This window comes from Trichinella spiralis (assembly GCF_000181795.1).
Source record: "Trichinella spiralis strain ISS 195 chromosome Unknown Scfld727, whole genome shotgun sequence".
Classification (NCBI taxonomy): Eukaryota; Metazoa; Nematoda; class Enoplea; order Trichinellida; family Trichinellidae; genus Trichinella; species Trichinella spiralis.
The window spans coordinates 1-1,091 of record NW_003527666.1 but is presented as its reverse complement, the minus strand read 5'-3'; the positions used below and the strand labels follow the sequence as shown (position 1 = coordinate 1,091).

Below are 1,091 nucleotides of genomic sequence, written 5' to 3'. Positions count from 1 at the left end.
AAATGAAGACGTGCATCTTTTTAAGTGTGTAAAGCTGGCTTGGGTGATTTATTTTTTACAGCGTTTAGTCGCAAAGCTCTCTACGAGACTGGAGTACCACGTGCTGTTTGTGCTATATTAGTCGTAATATATCAACTAATTTCTTGTCGTCATGTGTTTCTTTCTCTTTTTACTAATTCATTGTTTAGGGTCTTTGTTTGACGTTATTTTTGTCGGCAATTTTTGAGAAAGCACTACCAGCTTTACCGATATCTATCTTACTTGGCATTTTGTTCTACTTTGCAACTTCTTTGGTTATCTCTCCGTTTGCCAACACTCTGGCCAGTAATCAAATTTTCGCATAAATGCTTTTATATGCCATTTATTATCACCTGGCTTCATTTAGTTTTTAGTGTTCTATTAAAACAGTAATTTCAGGTCTATTTAATTATATATATATATATATATATGTAATTCTCATTAATATATAAAATAGTATTAAAAATTGATTTGGTTTATTATTCGTGTGATTCTTATTTTGCTGAAAATAGATCATTGAACAGAGTCGGCACGTTGAAATGCGCATTGTATTGAAGAATTTTAGAGGACTTCAGATCCTCGGGATTGGGTCTTCCAACGCATTGGATGTTTTTATTTTGGCAGATAATACCTTACAGCTGAAAAGGTGGTGCATTTGAGTTCTTATTGGACAGTTGTTGTTAAGTTGATCGAATTGCTCATCTTACCAGTCACTGATCTGTAGATAGAGTTGTTGGAAGAAGTAATGTGCGTTGTAAAAAGTTATTCTTATGTTCAACGTTCCAGAGAGACAATTTCAGAAACCATGGCTACTCTTTGTCAGTTGAAACGCGAGACCGTTTTGTGAAACTTATGATGAAATCTTGCACGACTGACTAATTTATGAATTTTGAGGTAAATCACGCGTTTTTTGTTCTCTCGTAATTTCTGATCCCCTAGTTTACGGAGCCACCAATCGCCCTTTTGCAGAACTTTGGTCGATTGCGGTCTAAACTTATGTTACTTATCATTATTTGATAATTAATCACTGACCCTTAATGGTTGCCTCTGCTTTGCTGACCATCCATTTAAAA

The 1,091-nt window shown here is 34.8% G+C and overlaps 1 protein-coding gene across 1 annotated transcript; it reads left to right on the top strand.

Moving 5' to 3' along the window:
- Nucleotides 1–188: 188 nt before the first annotated feature.
- Nucleotides 189–344, top strand: Tsp_15543 (presenilin-2; the record flags this gene model as incomplete). Its single annotated transcript, XM_003370454.1, has 1 exon — nt 189–344. A coding segment is annotated over one exon (156 nt), but the record flags the coding sequence as incomplete, so codon positions are not given.
- Nucleotides 345–1,091: the final 747 nt, after the last annotated feature.